Source organism: Clupea harengus, chromosome 10 (genome assembly GCF_900700415.2).
Source record: "Clupea harengus chromosome 10, Ch_v2.0.2, whole genome shotgun sequence".
In the NCBI taxonomy this organism is placed as follows: Eukaryota; Metazoa; Chordata; class Actinopteri; order Clupeiformes; family Clupeidae; genus Clupea; species Clupea harengus.
In genome coordinates, this window is record NC_045161.1 from 28,146,195 (window position 1) to 28,167,270 (window position 21,076).

At 41.3% G+C, this 21,076-nt stretch overlaps 1 protein-coding gene across 25 annotated transcripts in view; it reads left to right on the forward strand.

Moving 5' to 3' along the window:
• adgrl2a (adhesion G protein-coupled receptor L2a) overlaps positions 1 to 20,405 on the forward strand; it is an 83,248-nt gene extending 62,843 nt beyond the window's left edge. For 4 of the 25 annotated variants that reach the window (XM_031574693.2, XM_031574690.2, XM_031574709.2 and 1 more), the window contains 7 exons: positions 3,695 to 3,761; positions 6,753 to 6,844; positions 11,304 to 11,472; positions 11,720 to 11,848; positions 12,887 to 12,983; positions 15,553 to 15,681; positions 18,502 to 20,405. In XM_031574693.2, coding sequence (XP_031430553.1) covers positions 3,695 to 3,761; positions 6,753 to 6,844; positions 11,304 to 11,472; positions 11,720 to 11,848; positions 12,887 to 12,983; positions 15,553 to 15,681; positions 18,502 to 19,256 — 1,438 coding nt within the window. In that variant the 3' untranslated portion in view covers positions 19,257 to 20,405. Of the gene's footprint in view, positions 1 to 3,694; positions 3,762 to 6,752; positions 6,845 to 9,990; positions 10,036 to 10,284; positions 10,312 to 11,303; positions 11,473 to 11,719; positions 11,849 to 12,886; positions 12,984 to 15,439; positions 15,491 to 15,552; positions 15,682 to 16,624; positions 16,677 to 17,162; positions 17,200 to 17,860; positions 17,900 to 18,501 lie in introns of those variants that run through there. The other 21 variants (XM_031574697.2, XM_031574698.2, XM_031574695.2 and 18 more) reach the window with 13 other exon arrangements.
• The last annotated feature ends 671 nt before the right edge of the window (positions 20,406 to 21,076 follow it).

The window sequence follows — 21,076 nt, forward strand, 5'->3', positions numbered from 1 at the left end:
TGGAGAAAGATTGTTGACATTTGAACTCACAAGCCAAACAAATACACCCTTCAGTGCTCCCTCAGAAACTCCTCCCCCCAAATTCACGGATGTGCATTGCCATGGCAACGACACTAACACACTGACGACACTGGGCTTGTTGGCCAAAAGAGAAATATAGCAGAATCTGGAGGATCTGCTGCCTGAGGGTCAATGCCTGACACGGGTAGTGGAGATGGCCTAGACCAGGGGGGTCACTAGTTTAAAAATGAAGTGTCTAGCCCATACCATGTGCTTTACTTAATTAAAGTCATCAATCTATCTAAAGCTATCGGTTATCATTGTCGTTTAAGGAAAAAACAACTGTGATTGCACTATTGTGCCTCCAGTAATGCGTAGGTGCTAGGAATAACTGGAAGGCTACTGAATTATTGCCAGTGATTGTGCAACACACTAGGAGTAGGGACTCTTAACAAGGAGTGGGGACTCTATAGTTAATATAGAGTTAACACTATAGTTTAATTAAACTGGGCATCACCAAGCTGCAACCCTATCAGCTGAAATAGTAAGCTAAGTAATTATGCAGTAAAAATGTCTACCTAAAAATAGAAAATTGTGGCAATATGTTCAGTGTTTCCAGACAGCTCTCATGTTGGTTGTTCTTTATTAGGCTTGAAAGTTACCCTGCTGGATAGTTTATAAGCTACCTATTATGGGGACCTATTATGCTTATCTTTTTTTCAAATCTTTTTTCCTTTTCTTTATTGTGTAATACAGTTATACGCCAGAGAGAGAGAGTTTATCCCACAGAAAGCACTTTTTCTCAGCTGCCTGAAACGCCTAGTTAGCCCCTTTCCCTTGTTACAAGTTGATGCAGTCTCGTAACACAATCCTTATTGCCTGCCTAGCTGACCAGTCAGAGTGCACTGGGCTCATTGGGAGTGTGGGCTTAAAGACACAGGAGCTCTAACAGAGCGTTTCAGACAGAGGATGAATAGAGGAAAAGAATGTGTTGAAGCATGTAAATCTATTCTAGTAAAAGTCTAGTAAATGTATTCTAATAAATGTCTAATGACGTGCCTGGTCTAGATTTTCCAGCCTGACATGGCGTGGCAGTGTATGTCTCTTACTCATAGCTGAAGCAACACAAACATGAAATATAAAATGTCAACAAACAAATGACACGCAGCCACAGAACCACAGCATCCAAAACACAACTAGACACAACAAGTGAAAACTACAGTTAGTTGTTTAGATTGTTTTCACAAAACTACAGTGACCGAAGACAGGATCTTAGATTTGTAGCATAACTAACAAGGAAGATAACATTACCTGGCATAGCATTTCAAATTACGCATCAATCCAAATAATCCAACTGTGCTAACAAACTTGTGTTTTGAGGGTTAAAACCGTTTGCAAACATTGTGCAGACAAATACCATGATATGGAGCGAACAATGACACAGCTACAAAAAGTGTATTGGATTAGAATTGCTTACTGCACCATTAGGTCTGATAGTTTTGATAGTATTAAATGCTACTTTTTCACCCTGTTTTTAGAACTGTTACAACTGATCCAAATCATGAGCAATAGGATCTGTTACCATGGTGAACCCATTGGAACGTTGCTTGGTGTTATGATCTGTTGCCATGGTGAACCCATAGGAGCGTTGCTTGGTGTTTTGGCTATTTCTCTGCCAGATATTTAGTCATGAATGTGCACTCCAAAGCAGTAGTAACTGATCTGTGTTGATTATATTGTTTATGTTATTACCTTGCAGCAGGCTAGTGTTTCATATGCAGGCCCAGTATGAGTTCAGACCCACTTTATGGGGAATAGCCCTCTTGAAACTCGCTGTGCTCCAAGTGAGAGATCCTCAGTGTGCACTTAATGCAGCCTTTCCTGGCTAAATTAAACCAGAAGTACCCAAAGCCTCCTCATACTGCAACCTAATCTTTTCCTCGTGTTTACGTATAACTTTTCGGAACGGAACTTGTTAGGTACACAGCGAGTACTTTGGAAATCAAATCACGAGTACCTTCACAGTTGTTGCCGGCGTCCAGCCCAGTCGGTGACTTTTGGGGTGTTGAAGGCATAATAGTTTTGTCCGGCCCTGCGTGCTGAAACTAAACATCTTCTGCTGCTAATGTGCATGAAAACCCTACCATTACCACTCCTGCTGTGGTGCAGCACAAAGCTGGAGCATTATTGTAGCATGAGAATCCTGCTAACAGATGCCTAGCCGGTGACTATGTAAAGAACCTGTCCCTTCCTCTGGTGCAAAACAATATGCCTCAGACCAGACATGGTAGCAGAAAGCCAGCATGACAATATTGATACTCGATAGCTAGTATCTATTTTTTCATATTCATACCTTCCTGACATTTCACCGAGGTATAGGCCTACGGTAATATTTGTGTAAATAAATAAATATGTAAAAGCTGGGCTGCTGGTGTAATTGTTGCATGTCTGACATTGTCTAGTCTACAATGCTTTGTGTCTAAGATGTAGTTAGCCTACTTAGACAAGTCTTGCTGGGTTTAAATCCTTACGGCCCACAGGATAATGAATAGATGGTATATAAGCGTCCTTCTTCCATAGACTCAACAGACCTTACTGACCATCGTCACGTAGTGGGCTACACAGAGATCATGTGTGGGTGGTGGTGGCAGACTGGCGGTTGAATAAAATCATATGGCTAATAAGCTGCTTTTGTTGGAGGAAGTCATCTGAAGATAACGTTTTATGAGGCAATATTTTAATGATTCCATATGTAGTCATATTTAATTGATTAGCTAGGAGACCTATAGAGCAGAATTGACTTACTTTGAGTGAAACTGCACTAACCATTATGCATTGTGAACTCTGGTATCGTCCGAGAGTAAACTGGATCACCAGTGTGGAAGTTGAGCACTATACTAGGAAAACATGCAGACAACTTAACTCCTTGATGAAGAGTTAAAAAGATCACCCTTCGTTTATTTCAACACCACTACACTCCCTCGTTAATGCAGAACACATGTCAACATTACCCATCTAACTAGTAGTGTGAATGTAAACACATAAGACCATGGGCATGATTCTGGTTCATGAAATATTAGTCCTGCGTGGGAGAGGTCTCCACAAACCAATTCTTTATTTTCTACCTCTAAATAATTCTTCTGTTGGCTAAGTTGGAGCTATTAGTTTAATAGAAAGAGGAGCATCTGTAATGCTAAATAATGAGTTAATAAGTCTTGACCAGGCCAGGCCCAGATAAGCCCCATATGTGTTTCAGAGTCAGGCCAGAGTCAACTGCCCTGTGTGGAACTGCCCTGTGTGGAACTGTCCTGTGTGGAACTGCCCTGTGTGGAACTGCCCTGTGTGTGTCCTGTGTGGAACTGCCCTGTGTGGAACTGCCCTGTGTGTGTCCTGTGTGGAACTGTCCTGTGTGTGTCCTGTGTTTAAGGGCTGTGTAGTGGCCTGTTGTTTGTGAGGTGCTTTCCAGCAGCGAGCGTTTTATGGGTGTCGTTTTTTCACTCTAATTAATGACAAAGTCGCAGTCCGAGTCCTATTCGGCTTGTACCCACTGTCTTTTTCACATGACTACTACATGCAAGTGAGAAGCTACACATTTATTTTATCATGCAATGTAAAAGGCTTTCTGCAAGTCATGCAATGTAAATGGCTTTCTGCAAGTCATGCTAAATAAAGGCTTGTGTATTGTATTCCACAGCTGCTGGCTAAGAGTGGATAATCATTTCATCTGGAGCTTCATAGGACCTGTTACCTTCATCATTATGGTAAGATGAATTACATTTATGCACTTTTCTGTGTGTGTGAGTGTGAGAGAGAGCACGAGAGAGGGAGAGTATGTGTGCGTGTGTGTATGTGTGTGTCACAATGAGAAAGAGAGAGAGAGAGAGAGAGAGAGCAAGAGAGAGAAACAAGGAAAATAAAATGGCTCGGTGCTCGCAATATAGTCGATTCTTATGGTCAAAGCAATACCCATCGCCATGCCATGACATGGATGAGACGGGATCTTTTCTTGGGTGTAAATGGAGAACGGTGTCTTGCTCTTATACCCTTTCTTTAGATTCTCATCATAATCGTCATAAATGACAGAATCTTGACAGTGCTTCAAAGTCGCAATGAGGGAATGATTGTGCTTGATGTCATGTTGTATATATAGGTGAAAGAGGTGGTTTGAGGGACTGAGACAGCCAGTGTATACATCCATCAGTGTGTGGTCAAGGTCTATACGGGTGAAGGCCATACCATCTGATGCTGACATGTGTACTGTTCAGCCAACCAATTATTTACTGGTCGTGGCATTATTATCTGCGAGCGGATCACTGAGGCATGGACCTAAGAGGGCCTGGGGGACTCCGACTCCCTCCATAAAGAATGAAATAGCCCAGGGTTGTTATTGGGCTAACCTTTTGAGCAGTGCACTGTCTATCGGTGTGTCCTCTAATCTTCCCCTGTGGTGGCAGTGTGACTGCTGGAGCCCCCTCACGCGGAGAGGAGAGGAGAGGAGAGGAGAGGAGAGGAGAGGAAAGGAGGGAAGGATGAGTGGGGCTTGTCCAGAAGTGTGTTCATTATCAGCGTTATGGGCCCATCAACAGTCCCGGTGACCTCGGCCAGGCGTCTCTCAACGTCCAGATCACTGCAATAAGAAAGCGCTTCCTGAATATTATTTGGTTGCTATTCTTTTTTGTGATGATGAGATGGATGCCAAAGGTCACTTTGAACAACAACCCATGCGCTCCATGTGGAAAATAATACCACAAATGTCATTCAGTCCCCAGCCACGGCCCCTAGTCAAACCAGGCCATGTATTATTATTCTATGTTCTTTCCAGAGTTTCTCTCATTACGGGTTGAGTGGAATGGTCTACTTTAGCTCCCCCCCACCCTTTTTTTCCCATTCTGTCTTCTCTTTCTTTCATTGTTTTTTTTTTCTTGTGAGATGGCCATCAGCATCTTTGTGCTAGTCACCTGTGCCGTAGGCCCTTCAACCCCAGGTGCGTCTGATTTATTGTTAAGTCTTCCAGTCGGACAGAAAGGAGGATTCGCAGTTCTCGGGGAGCTAACTCAGGCTGTTTCTCTGTTTGCAACGTTTGACAACGAAAGATAAAGTACAAAGGTAGGATCCCCCCCCAAGGGAGGGTGTAACTCGGAAGGTTTCCTTGAACTCACGACCCTGATTTTCTAACAAATTGGCTTTGTCCTTGCTGATGAAGGTGGTGGGTGGATAAAAATATAGGGGTAAAAAAAAGAAAAAGAGAAAGCTGAAGCTCAGGAACGCGTGCTTGTGTAATAAAGCTGCCCTGCTGTGTCAAACTCCTGGGTGGACTCTTACGCGGGTCTTTTCAGTGGAGAAGCAAAGTGGGTTTTTTCCCCTCCTGCCTCCGCCTCTTTTCTGTTTTATGACTTGTCCCTAAGCCAGACAGAACGGAGGCTGCAAGAAGCTCTTTGGGCGCAGAGACAGTCCGAGGTTGGTCTGCCTTCGGGCGACGCAGGAGTATTAGCTCGCTGGAAAGAAGGAACATGGAAGTAATGAGAGGTTGGAAACCATTAGTATGCTTGAGCAGTTTTAACGCAGGGGCCTGGATCATGACACGTCATGAGCAGTTCTTGTCATCCGGACAGCTCCATCTGCAGCGTAAATATTTCATCCGGTTCACGGGGAGTTCATTGTGCACACTACTGCAAAAGCTTTCTTCCCCGGTCCCAGGGTGGCAGGGGGCCTGCGCTTGGTTAGCTGCGCTGATTCACAGAGGCTGAGGCCTGGACGAGGAGCACCTCTCTCAACGCCCGCCCATCCGCCCGCGCGGTAGTGGCAAGGTAACACCGGGCCCCAGGGAAGACGGAGAGAGAGAGAGAGAGAGAGAGAGAGAGAGTGTGTGTGTGTGTGTGCTGGGTGGGTGGGAACACGCGCTGTTTCGGCAAGGTTACTTCAAAGTGCTCTGTCCCTGTCCACTGTCTCATTGGATCGCTGTCATCACTCCTGGCTGGCTGCTGGGAAAGGTATTCTGAAGCCTTCACTCAACTGACACACACACACACACACACACACACACACACACACACACACACACACACACACACAGACTCACACGCACACGCACACGCATACTCACACAACAAAACACACACACTATGACTGCGGCCTATAGTGTAAAGGGGCCTGTTCTATATAAGAATGATATTTTTTTGTATCTTATCTTTGTATCTTGTCTCACAGTATGTGTTTGCAAATACACTGGCTAACAGTGTAGATGAGAATATTGATCTTTACTGTTGTGGTAGTGGTATTTCGTGGAAAGTATAATTTTTTTTAATAAATGAAAAGAGAGTGTAAAAACTCTGAATACATTGCCTGTCTCATCGCATTACAATGTAGAAGTCGCCTTTGTGTTTGCAAGAAGTCCAATTACTTATTCTTGTTGCAAATAATAACTGAAGAAATTGTATAGTGACATTGCAAACAACAATTTGTTTTGAGCAGAACTGGTTTGTTTGTCTTCTTTTAGTCTACACGGCATGGCCTAGAAGCAGCTGTTGCATTTCATTAGATTTCTAATGCGTTTTTCAGCTCTTATTGATATAGAATGACACTAACTTGGCGCCAGACTGCTAGACAGAGTCCTGCAACAGGCTAAATACACATTAAATTAAGCAATGCATCAAGCTCTTTTTTATTGCAGGCTAATTAACATCTTACTCCAATTGTACTCTTTCCTTTAATGTATTAACAAAGACATCATTTCTCTTTATTTGTTATCACAGCTAAACCTCATCTTCCTGGTCATAACTATGTATAAAATGGTCAAGCACACAACTTCACTGAAACCTGACTCCAGCAGGCTGGAAAATATAAAGTAAGTGTCTTCTTTGTCTGTATGCTTGCTGGTTTGTTGCTGGTTTGCTTGTTTCTCAATAACGTCAGACATTTAGTTCTCTGAGCAGATAGAGATTTTGACTGCAATGTTTTTTTTATACTGCAAAAACTATTTTATCTCTGTGCTTTATTTCTCTCCCATTTTCCCCACCCCAACAACATACATGGAAGTCTTCAGTATTTGGCCCAAGGCGATTCCAATTGATCCCAGAGATGAATTGGAGGCAAAAGAACAGGGCAAAAAAACAGGGCTGGCTGCAAGGTGCAAAGAGCGAGGGGGCATTTGAGATTAGCAAGGAGGCCAACAGTGTCTAGTGTGAGATTGGGCTGAGATACCTCATGAAGGCATAATAGGGCAGAACCGGGTCTAAATTAGGTCCATAACTGGAGAGGTAGGGTACTTTGCCAAGCCTTCCTGTACCAACTAGGCTACAGCTTTAATATATGATCATCATGTTCAGGGCCGGCAGTAGGGTGCAATGACTGAGGGGGCATTTGAGATTTGCAAGGGGGCAATATTTTCTAGCGTTAGACTGGTCTGAGTTCCAGTGATGCAGGCATGGACGGACATAATAGGGGAGAACCTATTACTAAAGTAACACTTTTTAATTAGTAATTTACGATCATTGGAGACTGAAAGCCAATATTTGTGACAAACAGCGTGCATCCGTCCTCTCTGTCAAATACAGCTCATACGCGTCTGCCATAGGGTAGGTTGCAATTGCAACTGTTGCAACTTCGCAACACCATCGTGTTTGACACTAAATCTATTTCATTTATTGCAATAAAAAACTGCCAAACTCTGCCAACACTGCCAAACCTGCTTAGCAACCACAGACATGAAACTAAGGAACTCCTGATAGGCTCCTGATAAGAAAGAATAGGCTACTGAAGCTGAGCTGGGGACGTCCTGTTTAAGGATACTTGTGATGTTTTGTATCAGCATTATTATCAGACATTTTGACCAGCAAGTTTGTAATTTATGTAAATTTACCAGGTTAAAAAACTGAGGGGGCAAAAATGTCATCTGCCCCCTGCTGCCGGCCCAGCAAAAAACTCTCCTTTGAGAGAGCAGTTTCAGGCTTTGTTGCGTTGGACAGAAATCCTTTTTTAAGCCCTGTGTGTGTCTCGAGAGCGCTGACTCAAACATGCAGTTAAGATGCAGCTGGGAGGGCAAGCTGAAGAGCCTGGCCATATGTCTCACATGAAGAAAGAAGCGTTTTGAACCTGTTCTCTTGCCCTCCGTAAGGGCCCAGAGGTAGTTTTTCCTCCAAATAGGAGGAAAGATGATAGATGATGCTATCTGTTCTCGTTCTCAAAGTGTGGCAAGACTACTTAAGCACACGTTTAAAACCTAACCATTTCGCCGGGTGCTTTGCTGCGTAGAATTGATGACAAACAGTATTGTGTCTTTCATTGTGCCTCACAAGAGATACTGTTGGATGGTCAGTTCACTGTGGGGACACACTGATGTGCTTTCTTAACAGTTGTATGTTCAGTCGGTGTGAGTGTGTGTGTGTGTGTGAGTGAGTGTGAGTGTGTGTGTGTGTGTGTGTGTGTGTGTGTGTGAGTGAGTGTGAGTGTGTGTGAGTGTGTGTGTGTGTGTGTGTGTGTGTGTGTGTGTGTGTGTGTGTGAGTGCGCGTGTGTGTGCGTGTGTGTGTGTGTGTGTGTGTGTGTGTGTGTGTGTGTGTGTGTGTGCAGATGCATGGTTTGTCAGAGGCAGCTATCTAAAAGTTACATGGTCATATTTAAGTTCAATATTACGAAAATATCATAGAAGTCCTTAACTTTACATGCCGTGCAATTACAGAGCAATGTTGAATGATTAGGAATTTAGGAATCATACACTTGAAGAACTCTTGCAATCTACTTTTACTGACTACTACAGTATAAGTATACAGTATACAGTACTGACAATACTACATATCCGTCAGATGAAAGGCAGTAAAAAGAAAAAAGGGAATGGGAAGATTTGTCTATTTTTGAAGGAAGTATTACAAGAAGCATCATAGGGTACTTTGAAATACCAGTAATTGTTATAAAGAATTCCTTATTTGTGCAACGCAGTGATCACATTAAAAAAAAAGCAGATGTAGTGCTTTGATGAGAGCAATGAACTAGAAAATTGAAAGGAATATCATAGGACACTATGGCATGGAACTATGATCTCAGGGTCATTTAAATCTACATTGTAAAAGCTCATGTTAATTAAAACATAGTAAGTTTTAATGACTATGATTGTGATTCTAACTTCTTCTATACCTAATAATGTATTATTTGTTGCCCTTTGATTCAGATTCAACTAATGAATGTATGGAAAGATATGATTTTCATAGCAAGCAGCTATACATTTTTTTCTCCTCAATGTCTTTGTGAGTCTCTTCGTAGAGGTTTGCTAGCACACATACATAGAGCTTCTCATCTTATTCATGTCTGACACGCACACGACAAGGGTGCGATCCTATACTGTGTAAAGGCATGATGGATTGGTGGAATTAGTCATCCCCTGACAGGCCCAGTCATTGTCCCATCGTCTGTGTCAGAGAGGCCCATGGCTCACCCCCGTGCTGTTGGTCATGCTCGACCATTTTTACGCACGTCATCTAACCACTTCCATTAAGAGCAGTGCCCCTCTTCAGCTGGAGGAGATTCAGGGCTTCCTGGTATGGATCGAGCCCAGATAAGGGCCACGTCTGGCCTAGATTAGTTTTAGTGTCAGAGCCACTGTGAGGGTTTATGAATCAGTCAAGCGACGTGGGTTTTATTTTCATGACAGGAACGAGCATTGTTTACAAAATATCAAAATACGCTCCAGATGAAGCAGTGTCTGCTCATTGAAAAATATGAAATTGTCCATGAAATAGCTTGAACAGATGTGTGTTTCATGTTATCTGCACTTGTCCTCGGGGGCATTGTCAACCACAGATGGGGCAAAAGATTCACTGTGCCTCTGTGCGTGTGTGCGTGTGTGTGGATGTGTGGATCAGTATATTTTTTTGTGGATGTGCGTGTAGGGGAGTGGGGGGTTGATCATTGCATGTTGCATGTCGACAGCTCTAACCAGCAGCGTCTCGTTCCTCCTCTCTTTGTCTTCTCTCTCCTGTTTGTCTCTCCATCCACACCAGTAATTATCGTGTATGCGACGGCTACTTTAATACTGATTTGCCAGGGTAAGCTTTCATCATATATCGCTTCTTTGTCTTTATTGTGCAAGCGTTACAACTGCATCACAGCAGCATTTTGCTGGGTTAAAGGTTAAAGGTTAACATGCTTGTCAAGAACTTTTATGCTTCGCTTAACTGTGATATTCCTGCAAGTTTCAAAATCAAAGTTTCAAAAGTCTGAGTTGAATGCATGCTGATTGTGCTATATTATAATATCTAATTGTGTCTCTCTCTCCTGCTTATCGCTCTATCTAGCTATGAGGATAATAAACCGTTCATCAAGTAAGAGCATTAGTGAGAAAGTCCTTTTTCTTCAGCCTGTAGTTGACCCTCCTCTCTTGCCATCCTCCTGTTGGTCTCTCGAACCTGCAGGGGCTCCTCATTTTGTGTGTGTATTTCCTCATCCTCCATGTCTGTGGACAGTTCTGTTGGATGTCTTTCATCTGATGTGTGCTGGGGTGTGGGGGACTCCTTCGAACACCATTACTCACGACTCACACACCCCCTTGTCTTGCCTCTCCTCTAACCTTTTCTTCAGTTCCTCAGCGTTCCCAGATATAGACCCATTGTCAACGTACCACATAAGATATGGTCTAGTGTTCTGTTTTTAATAGAATCACAGCTCAAGATACATGCCATATTCCCTCTTCTTTTTGAACATGCAGCCCTAAATCATAGCTGTGTGTGTGATCCTGTGTGTGTGTGTGTGTGTGGGATCCTGTGTGTGTGTGTGAGAATAACAGTTTGTCATTTGAGAAATTAACAATATAAAACTCCCCAGGGTGGCACTTTGTTTGGAAAGACCAGAGGAGACCCACAGACCCCCCCATGTCAATGGGGTTCAGTAAAGGATTAGTGTTAAGTCACGGCTGTGGGTTAGTTGGCAAAAAGCTGTTTTGCTTAGGAGACAGATATGTTGAAAGTTGGGTAAATATGTCTAGAAACACCTGATGATTGCTGACAGTCCTCAATGGTCTATCAGAACGAAGTGTTGCCTTTCTCACCAAACTGTGGAAGCTTAAAACTGGATTAACATGTTGCTCTGAGGCTGGCATCTGCAGTTTTCATGCCAAATAAAAAGGCCTTGGCCTGCTTTCAGATTATGCTCAACCAGTGAATTCTGGGTGTTTAGAACTTCATCATGTCTCTTCCTGACGTCTCCTTAGCATACCCCTAGTGATGAGACCTGACAGGGAGGCATTTGGATGGTAACTGAAATGAAAATATAACAAAAAATGACTAACATCTTCCTGATCTTTTGTTTGTTTTTATAGATCATGGGTTCTTGGAGGTTTTGCACTTCTTTTCCTCCTGGTTCTGACATGGTCATTTGGGCTGTTCTTCATCCATGAATCTTCCGTGGTCATGGCGTATCTCTTCACCATATTCAACACCTTCCAGGGAATGTTTATCTTCATATTCCACTGCCTACTTCAGAAAAAGGTAAGGGAGACATTTTATGATCAAATAAATACATCCCCCAAAGTAAATGCTGCTAAGTATCCATCTTGTACTTTAATATTTGATGGGTAATATCAAGCAGAGCTAACACCAAATCATATTGTGTCAAGCTACTATTAAAATAACTTTGTTTGATTGCAATGGACCAATATGTTTCTTGTCGTGACAGCTTGTAAGGTTTTTATATGGTACAAAGAGTCACCAAAAGAGGCAATTTGTAACTTTGCAGGTGCGAAAGGAGTATAGCAAATGCTTCCGACACACTTACTGCTGCGGAGGTTTACCGGCTGAAAACTCCCACAGCTCAACCAAGACAGCAACCACAAGGACAAGTGCCCGCTACTCATCTGGTACTCAGGTAGTGTATGGGTACACCAAGGCTAATCGAGTTGTCTGCACAGGTATTTGTGCTGAGATGAAGAATAGAACAACCCCAGGCTCCCATATGAAGGTCTCAAGATGCATAATAAATTGAGAGCTTCACAAAACTTTCACATAAAAGACAGAAAATGAAGTGTTCTTTGCATGGCTTATGCAACTAATTAAGCCATTTGTCCTTAACGGCACAAACTGGAATGCATCTGCTTTCAAACTATTTGCAATCTGTTAACTTTATTTTTTTCATCTTTGCAACCATTCTGCTCACTGTCATCAGTTTTAAAATATGCCATCTGAAATAATAAACATGGTATTACTAGTGCTGTCAATCAATTAAAAAAAATTACGAATTAATCGCACAATTTGCTGTGATTAATCGCGTTTACTCGCTTTTTTTCTTCTTATAACTGGAGCTTGTAATAATGGATATTTAAATGTAAAATTGTGGAATTAATGTACAGTTAACACTAAGGAAGTATATTTAAATTCAGATACTATTGTTTAATAGCATCTTTTTAACTTTGAACACTCTCTCCTGTGAACTACAGATTTCCAATAAAGCCATCATGGCCATCAAAATTGACTGTCAGCTTGAAAGGCATATTTGTTATACAGCACGTAACGTGTGAAGTTACTTTTTTTAAATGGGGAAATTAAGATGAAGACGCGGAAGAGCAGAGAAGAGAAACAGGCTTTTGGGGAGGGAGGTACATTGGAGAGAGCTAGAGACTAGTTTGGCCAGGTGGTGGGTAGAACAGGGTGTGCATCTGCGTTAATTGCATTTTTTTTTTACGCATTAAATATGTATTAACTAATTATTAATATACATATTATTACATAAGTTTGACAGCACTAGAAATGACTGAGAAACTATGCTACTGACAAACGTCACTATTGGTCACAGGTTGAAGAGAGGCCTGTGAGTCTATGGGAATTGTTCTCATGTATGTGGAATTCTTATTGTGTCTATGTTTTTCTCTTCATTGGAAACAACCCCTCTGCTTTATGGATCAAACAGAGTCGTATCAGGAGAATGTGGAACGACACCGTCAGAAAACAGTCTGAATCTTCCTTTATCTCAGGCGACATCAACAGCACATCAACCCTTAATCAAGGTCAGTCATAGAGGAAGCCTCCACAGCTCCTAGATCTAGAAAATCCTCCTGGAGATGTCAAAAGCGAGAGGAACACTGAAGAAAAACAGAAAAACAAAGCAGACAGACTAGACAAAAGACAACACAACAATGTGTATAAATGTTTGTAAGGGTGTGGGCCACCAATCATGTGCTAGTTGTATGATTAGCCTATCCATGTTGTGTGATGGCCAGCATAATTGCCTCTTTAGCACTTCATGCACCACTGGACAGCGTGTGAAAAAGTCTGTCAGCCATTCTTAGTCCTAATTAGTTCCAAATGAGTTCATCACTGTCGATAAGCTTTGACATGCGATGATACGTAATGCAGCGTTTGTCAGACAGGTCATTACAAGAGGCTCCCCTGCTCCTTATTGTACAGATAACCAGCAATGTGTTTCGGAGAATAATAATAAAAGGCATCAGTGGCTCTAGACGCTGTGCTGAACGCTGGATCCATTATATTTCAGTGTTTCCTCCAGTGACCTGCCAGTGCTTGATAAACTTGCCCCTCCACTTAAGCATCACATGGCCAGTGTCACAGCGCAGCCAGAACAGGATTACAGACATCAAATCCCTCTTCAAATCCTTCATGCCCCGTCACTGTGTGCAGCAATGCCGAACACAAAATGGGGCTTAATATTATTTGATCATTTCAAGCACCCAAACTTCAAGATTCAGTCCATTAAAAATGAAAAAAAGAGAGAGAAAAAAAAACACAACAGAGGGATATGGGAGGAAAATGCAATAGAAGGATGGGATCCAATCAAGCTTTTGGCCCAGTAACTGTATTTAGGATTCACTCAAAAACAGGCTCAAAATTGCTATCGAAATTATAATAGAACTTGCAGCTAAATTTACAGTTTTAATTAACGCCAACATGATGTTAGATTCTTGCAGTCCAAGGAAATCCTATTTGCAAGCCCCCAACGCCGGCCGCGCCCCACCTCACCCCCACCCCGCACACACCCCCGTGCACATGTTGTTGGCTTGTCTGGGGCTGGCACTCTGGGATCCCATCCACTTAGGCCCTAGAAAGAGCTAGCATTCATAATTTAGCCTGAGCACAAATATGGTGATGAGAAGATGATGTTCAACTCTGGATGACCCTGAGAGGGAAGAGCAGGTTCGCCGGGCCCACTGTTTTAGCTCGCTCTCAAATGGCTTTCAGTGCATTCGGGGGAAGATGACTCGATGCGGTGAGGTGAGGTGGGTTTTTAAAAATATATACACGACTCAAATGCCAGCTTTCCGCTGAACTTAACAGAGATGGAATACCGACAGTGACATTCTTGAACGGACTGCTATATTTTGGGTATGTGGCGTCTGATTAGCTGAACGTTTTGTGTCTCCAGTCTAATGGATATAACCCACTTTTCAGTTCAAATGTAGTGAAACTTGGTGCAGTTATGTAGTGCAGCTATTTTTTCCTTTATCAGATTGTACCTTTAAATCTTCAAAATAGGTTACTGTTATAAAGTCTCCTAGAGATGTCAAATGTCTTTTATGGGGAAAGGAAATTTAAGTTGAAATATGGCAATAGAATTTCCTTCTCTCACATTTGCATTTTTACATTCCCTTCAAATGGTTGCGCCCTACCCCAACCTCATTTCCACATTACTGTGTTTAGTACTGGGTCGGTGTCAGATACAGAGGCATCGCTATGAAGCCCAACTCTAAACAAATTCAGAGGCAACATGAATAATTCAGTGGGTGGTCCTCATCAATAGATTGTAAGGAGGAAATTTCAAAGAATGTGCCAAGAACTAAAGAAGATTTGATTGTCATAAACAATTGGTGAATAGCTACAGATCCATGCCACACCTAATTATCTGAGGTTAAATTGAACAGAACATTTTGATATTTGGATCATTAATATTTGCCTCAATATCACAAGATTATGATACTTTAGTGCTTTTATGACTTTCATCTGTGTTAACGAGGTAATTTACTTTTTCATTAGGGGTGGGGAGGTGGTTGAGGGAGGTGGCAGTTTGTTCATTTCATCGGGAGACTTTGTACAAGGAAAAGGTATAACAGAAAATAAATACTCCTTCATTCTGGCTCAGAGGCCTGACTAACTCATTCCAAGAGTCTTCAGAGCTTCAGAGGTTGAGTCCAGATCAATGCGCTCACTCAAGAATGGAGAGTTGAGCGTTACTGTGCATCTCTGGTGCTCAGCTGTAAAGTCAAGATGATGGTTATGTACAAGATTATTGAACAGGCTCGGGACAGAATATCCGCAGAGGCTTGCAAACTGAGGTGCTACATAGATCTGGAGATGCTACACAAGTCTGGGCAGTACGCATACAGTATTCATAGTATGCATACTAGCACTCATATAGAGCAAAAATGACTTTTGATTGTTAGGTTGTTCCTTGGTTTACTTCTCATGCATGAAATTTAAATCTGTGGAAACTCCTTTGATTTATTGACAGGTTTACTAAAGAGAGTGTAGTACGGACAGAGAGGACGTGCAGTATGGTAACGTGCGTAGCACTAGAAATCATATAATACATCTTCTCTGTCTTCTCTTCTCTCTCTGCTCTAGGAATGACTGGCAATTACCTTCTAACTAACCCTCTTCTTCGACCGCAAGGCACTAATAACCCCTATAACACTCTCCTGGCTGAAACGATCGTGTGTAACTCTACTGCGGCCCCCGTCTTTAACTCTCCAGGTGTGCTTCTGTTGCTTTAACACTCACACTCAAACATCTGTGCTGTTACACGATCATGTGCTGCTACAAACTGGATTTAGTGCTGTGGATGTAGTGTCACTTTTCATTCTGCATTTTTGTTTGCATATCTGCTTTTGAATAAATTGAAGATAATATAAGGTATTAAATTATGATAGTCAACTTTTTTGTTTTCAGTTTATACGTTTGATATAAGCTGACATTTGGTGTAAGATTGCTAGTTTTTTCACCCTTGGCTAGTTTTTTTCATCCTAGTATAGCAGAGCATAAATGCTATGTAATACTATGGTAAATGGTATATAACAATACCTATCTTGCTGTACCTAAATGTGTTGGGTGTGAAATCATTAATTAATTAATATTTTCATCCTATTTTGCACAGATGTATAGACTTAGTTACTCACCAAAGATTCAGCATACTGACTGTAAAACATGTGTCCCATGATGCTATGTTTCTCAAAGCAGAATCTGAAGTTCAAGGGCCCTAATTTCATTGACATGCAACAAGCAAAGTAATGAGCAGTGAGCAAAGTGAACCAAAGCTAATGTAATAACTTGGCAAAATAATTTAGCTATTTTCATACCATGAGGAAGATCCTTGATCCCGTGTATGAACTAAAGATCCGTGGCGAATGAACTAGATCTATCGTGTGGCGTGTGGGAGCATTGCACTGACCCACCCACGTCTGGACACGCCATCTTGCTCATGGTATTAAATTAGCAAAATCATTTTGCCAAGTTATTAAATTAGCTTTGGTTCATGTGCAGGCAGACTTTACTCGTTGCTCGTTGCTTTGCTCGTTGCCAGTTGATGAAATTAGGGCCCCATGTGTTTAACCTACTGTCATGTGAATGAGAGTGTTTTAAGAGTGTGTAAAAATGTTTTCATTTCTGTTGTTTGCTCTCTCCCACTGCCTCCTTCTAGTGACCTACAGAGAGACAAGTATGGGAGTAAAACTTAACTTTGCCTATCAAATGTAAATTTTTTTCAGCATGGTTTTAAAAAAGAACAAACACACAAAAATCTGGCATGGCCACTGGTTCACTCTGTATCATTGACATTCTCATACGGTTGGCAAGTGGTTCACCAAATACAAATTCAAATTCGAAGTTACCCTTCATTGATGTCCATTTTCAGTTTCCTGACTCAGTAATTCTTGAATATGTCTGACACTGCAGTGTCTTACATTTTTGTCAAAGTGTTTTCTAACTCCTGGAACCTACTGGATCTTGTATTGCATACAAACGCATGCCAAAATGTATAATGATGCACCTTAATTAAACTATTCAGATGCTAAATGTTACTCAGCTGTGCTGGCATTTAGTGTGTAAATGTCATGATTGAATAGCAGCTTAGGTCTGTGGACCGCTGTTGAGTTTAAAAGGGACAGACAGTGTCTAGTAGTAGCCGACATTCTCACTGTTCAATTGAGCTGCACTCTTATCCGCCCCCCTCTCTCCAGACGTTATCTGTCTGGATGGAAATTCTTTTACAACAAGGTATAGGTGGATTGTTATATAACTCCTGGCATCAATCATTTTTCTTTCTTTTTACCCTGTCCTTCTTTACCCTTACTCACTCACCTCCTTATTTTCCAAAGCTCTGTAATGTCCCACATATGTGCCTGCAACATAGTTGTTGTCCCTCCAAAGACATATTGCCCCTATCCCTTCTCTCCGGTGTCCAAACCCTTTCAGAGAAATACTTTCACATTCCACACTATGAAATGTGTGTCGAATCAAGCCAGACACACCTCTTTAATCTGACAATTGCAATGTGTATTTCTTGCATAAGCACTGGCTGCCTTTTTCGAAAGCCTGCGCTCACAGAAACGCCTGACTTTGCCTCATGCGACCCCATGGCTCTGTTTTCATAAGGTTGCCCTATCAACTGGGGGTACATGTGTCACTCCAGCCCTGTGGGCCTACAGTTAAACTGTTACCAGCCGAGAACAGTGACAGTCATTGAGAAAGTCTAGAAGGACATTCACATTGGAATCACTAAACAGATAATTCGTTTGTTGAACCCTTGCTCCAACTAAGTTGCTAAGTTTTGTGTTTTATCTCTTTTTTTAATCTCACTTATGTAATTTTCCATCTTGTCCCAATAAAACGTTTTTGTTTTTGTTTTTGTTTTTGTTTATTTTCCTTTGTACATCAGCTACACTTAGGCCAGATACCCTGAGCAGGCTGACATGATGTGAGTTGTGCTAATTGAGTGTTTCCACCTGCCTGTGTGTGGTGATGTTGGGTGGTGCTTGTTCGCCCTGTAGTGAGAGGCTGTCCGTGTTGACCATGATTTTCTTTCCTTTTGTACATGTTCTGGCATCTTCCCCTCATTCTCACCTTCAAGACCAAAGTGTTCTAACAGTATTGGTGTCTTGGTAGCTTGCAAGTCTGCACATTTGTTGACTATTTCTAAAACAATTATTTACAATTATTCATTTATAACCTAAACGATTTTTTTTTACAAGAAGTGTTAATGTTGTTCGGGACATTGAACATAACTGTTAGAAGTTAAAATGATCAATGATGATTTCATTCGGGCATATCTCATCGATTCCACTCTGAGCAACTTGCTCTTTTCCAGTAGCAGACATGAAAAATCAAATTAAAGGAACTTATTTTTAATTTGTTTACTTGTTACTAAGGAGTCTCCTAAAATGACTAAATTATCCTAAATTAGAGGCCTTGTGACTCCTGAACAGCATTAACACTAGCTTTAGCATTAGCATTAGCATTGTGAAGGGTGATGATGATTTAAACTAATATAAATCCTCGCAACATGCTCTCTCATTGCAGGACACTCACTGAGCAACAAGAGGGAAGCAGGTGCAATGGATACTCTACCGCTAAATGGTAACTTTAACAATAGCTATTCACTGCGCAATGGGGACTACGGGGACAGTGTGCAAGTTGTGGATTGTGGACTTAGCATAGACGATGCGGCTTTCGAGAAAATGATCATCTCGGAGCTGGTGCACAACAATCTCAGGGCCTGCAACAAGAACCACAACACGGAGCGAATTTCTTCAACCAAAGTGGCCGTTGGGGGCAGCAGCAGCGAAGATGATGCCATCGTTGCCGACGCCTCATCTTTGGTGCACACTGCCAACCCACGGCTGGAACTGCACCAGAGGGAGCTGGAAGCTCCGCTTATTCCGCAACGGACGCACTCGCTCCTGTACCACCCACAGGACAAGGGCAAGCTGGAGTGCATGGAGAGCTACTCTATCTCTCCGCTGACTCCAGAAACGGAGGACAACCTGCAGTCCCCCAACAGAGACTCTTTGTACACTAGTATGCCTAATTTGAGGGACTCGCCTTATCGTGAGTGCAGCCCGGATATAGAGGAAGAGCTTTCTCCGTCGAAGAGGAGTGAAAACGATGATGTTTACTATAAGAGCATGCCGAACTTGGGAGCGGGCCTTCAGCTGCAAGCCTATTACCAGATAAATAAAGTGGGTGACGGCTATATTATTCCCATAAGCAAAGAGGGATGCATCCCGGAGGGGGATGTTCGGGAAGGACAAATGCAGCTAGTCACAAGCCTTTAGACGTATTTAAATACTCAGCACTGTACTTCTGGCAATGTAGTAAGAGGTGTTGAGAATTCTCTCGACACGTCCAGGTATCCACCTTTGAAAATTTCATCTGCATCTTCAACCGTGAAGGACATTAATGACTATGGGGTGGGTAGTGTGACATTGTTTGATTCACCAGGACTGTATATAAATTGAGGAATAAAAAAACAGCCCAATAATGTATTTATATGTTCTACTGTTGCTGGAAATAATTAAAAAGATATTTAAAAATATACACAAAAAAAAAACAACCATTCCAAAAAAAAGAAAAGAAAAACAGTTTCTAAATTTGTACATATAATACCCATGATCATAATTACACATACAATCTGATTTCTGTCTAAACCTGTTTTGTATTATATACAAAATGGAATGTTTGACTGCTGAAATGATCCTGAAGACACTATTGGATTTGGAAGAGGTCTTGAGTTTCTTAAGGCCCTGTGACAGAAAAAATATTAACCACTAGCAATCAAGCCCCCAGGCCTTATTTTTTCTCCAGTGTATATTGAACTCTTGTCAAGACAAAAAAATACAAAATATATATATATATTTTGTTGTATTGCTAGTGAAATCAATGACAACTATAATTATGAAGAAACATTTTAATGAAAAACTGTTTTGAAGAGACTATTGTGTAAAAACCTGCTCATCCTCTGTGAGCAGATTCTGAACATTTTTCTTCATGGTATGTTTAAACATCAGTTGCATCCTCACTCACATTTGTGATCAGTGTTTCTTCCCTGCATACATCCATGTCTAGCTCATGCAAGTGAACTTAGTTGACATCATCAAGAGGAGACGCGTACACATTTCAGCTCATGCCAGAGCTCAGCTTTTTCATGTGAATCTGTAGAACAGATGAATCTGTGATGGACTCGTAGGGCAGTTGTTTGGACTCAATTTACCCCCTGTAGTATCTCATTTAAATCGGGATGTTTATTTGCTTTATTACCCCCCCTCCCCCCTCAAAACAATGAACTTTTGTGAATATTTTCAAGCACTGATATACATGGTTCATTATTTTATATAAGCGTGATATTAAGACATTCATCACTTTCAAAGGAAATGTAAAGGTCCACACTTCGTAAACAATAAATACATGTGAATCTTTTTGTCAAACTCTCTTGCTTTTTTATTTACCCCCCGCCATACTTTAGCTGAATGGAGTGATATGATATGAAAGGAAATATATATATATATAAATATATATTGTCATGTTGTGTGTATCAGAGACTATGGATAAATTAGTAAATTAGAAATCCTATAATAACTGAAGTTCTTTGAGGCCTTAGTAGTATCTGACATCAAAATAGATGATATTTTGAAAATAAAAGCCCTAATGAATATAACTGATTTTAACAAGAGAGGAATGGCAGTCTATATTCAGTTTTGTGAGTTTGATGCTATGAGGGTCATAATGCCTTATGTGAATATAGCAGAAGGACTTGACAGTAAAGCCTTCTTGGTAACACTTATATCCATAAAGCATTATGAACACATTCATAAATGATTATAAAGTATTCATAATGCATCATAGTGGCTGACATAAGTCTATTTCATTATATATAAATAGACATGACTACAGTCATAAAGCATTATGATGTTGTAGTATAAGGTCACATATGGCTCCATAAAGAGCATCTGATGAATTAACAGTGTTTGACATGTCATCAGTGCCTTTATCAAGAGGCAAAAGAAGCTTTATTATATATTCTAATACATCAAGCTGTTAGGGCTTATACTATAATATTGTAACACTTAATGAATGCAGTCATCACCATTTATAAATA